The sequence below is a fragment of the Vigna unguiculata genome, chromosome 5 (assembly GCF_037176805.1).
Source record: "Vigna unguiculata cultivar grain cowpea cultivar isolate G323 ecotype 2 chromosome 5, ASM3717680v1, whole genome shotgun sequence".
NCBI classification, from domain to species: domain Eukaryota; kingdom Viridiplantae; phylum Streptophyta; class Magnoliopsida; order Fabales; family Fabaceae; genus Vigna; species Vigna unguiculata.
The window spans coordinates 52,236,073-52,237,278 of NC_140796.1; the positions used below are offsets into that span (position 1 = coordinate 52,236,073).

The 1,206-nt window shown below is 40.0% G+C and overlaps 1 protein-coding gene across 1 annotated transcript; it reads right to left on the reverse strand.

The window, feature by feature from the left end:
• Positions 1–241: 241 nt before the first annotated feature.
• On the reverse strand, positions 242–1,206 carry LOC114186037 (flowering-promoting factor 1-like protein 1). The gene has a single exon (XM_028074035.2). It carries the CDS (start codon positions 952–954, stop codon positions 553–555), a length of 402 nt encoding a protein of 133 aa, XP_027929836.1. The 5' UTR covers positions 955–1,206; the 3' UTR covers positions 242–552.

Sequence of the window (1,206 nt, forward strand, 5' to 3'; positions counted from 1 at the left end):
TTAATGAATCTTAGGGTTTTAAGGTAACTCTGCATGCAATGTTCGGTCTTCATAATTAATGACTAAACCAAGAAGCCCAGAAGCTAGCTACCCCCACCTCAACTCTATATATACCCAGAATTTTATTTCATTTCATTTTATTTTTTCACTCATCGATACTGCGGTCTCTTTCAATACTCAGATCAAATTCAAACAACAACAACTCAGTAAGCAAATTAATTAGAATTTAATAGAATAGTGATGACGGAGAATGAATGAATTTCTTAAAAAGACAGCTTGATCACGTACAAGTAGAAGAACCATTACAAGCCTGAATTCAATTACCTACTACTACTACTACAACAACAACCTTGAACCAAACGAAACAAGAAACAAATACATGTAGAAGGAGACAAAGTGAAAAACAAGGAAGAAGGTGGGATATGAAGATGCATGTTAGGGTAGGGTGGTAGGGACTGATAAGGACATTTCTGAAGCTAAGTAGGAGAAGGTAAGATTTGATGGTGGAAAATATAAGCAGTTTGCATGAACTTTTAGATTCACATCTGTTGTCTAGGCCTGGTATAGCGTAGTGGGGTCACGAACCTGAAAGAAAGCGCGGTTTTTAACGACGATGTCGTACAGATGAAAGTGCTTAAAGTTAGAGAAGCTTCTGGGGAGGGATATGAGATGTGAAGAGGTGTCAGAACGGTGGAACTGGATGAGCTCGGAGCAGTCTGAGTCTGGGTCTGAGTCGTGATAGCGAGTCCATCCGAGTTCTGTGAGTCGCTGCTCAAGTTCCGTGTAGGAACGGATGACCTGGTTGCTCGGGAGATAGACCAGGACTCTTGGTCTGGCACCTGGTGCGGTGGCTGTACCAGGATGTTTCGGATCTTTCTGCTCGAACGATTCCTTTGTAGGGTTTGTTATCAGCCTCGCCACACCGTTCTTGTCGAAAACCCACACACCAGACATTGTCACTTTCTTTCTCTCTGTTTTTCTTCAATGTCTGATACTTCTAAGCAAGAGCAATAGCAATAACACTCTGGTGCTGTAACACGTGAATACCTTCTTCTTCTTTCAAGAACCACACAGATACATATATATATGAACACAGATCTGCTTGTGAGTTGTGAGAGAGGTGCACTCTCATTTTCAGATACTTTTATTTTACCCTAATATTCTCATTTAAAATACTAAAATAAATAAATAAATAAAGTATACCAT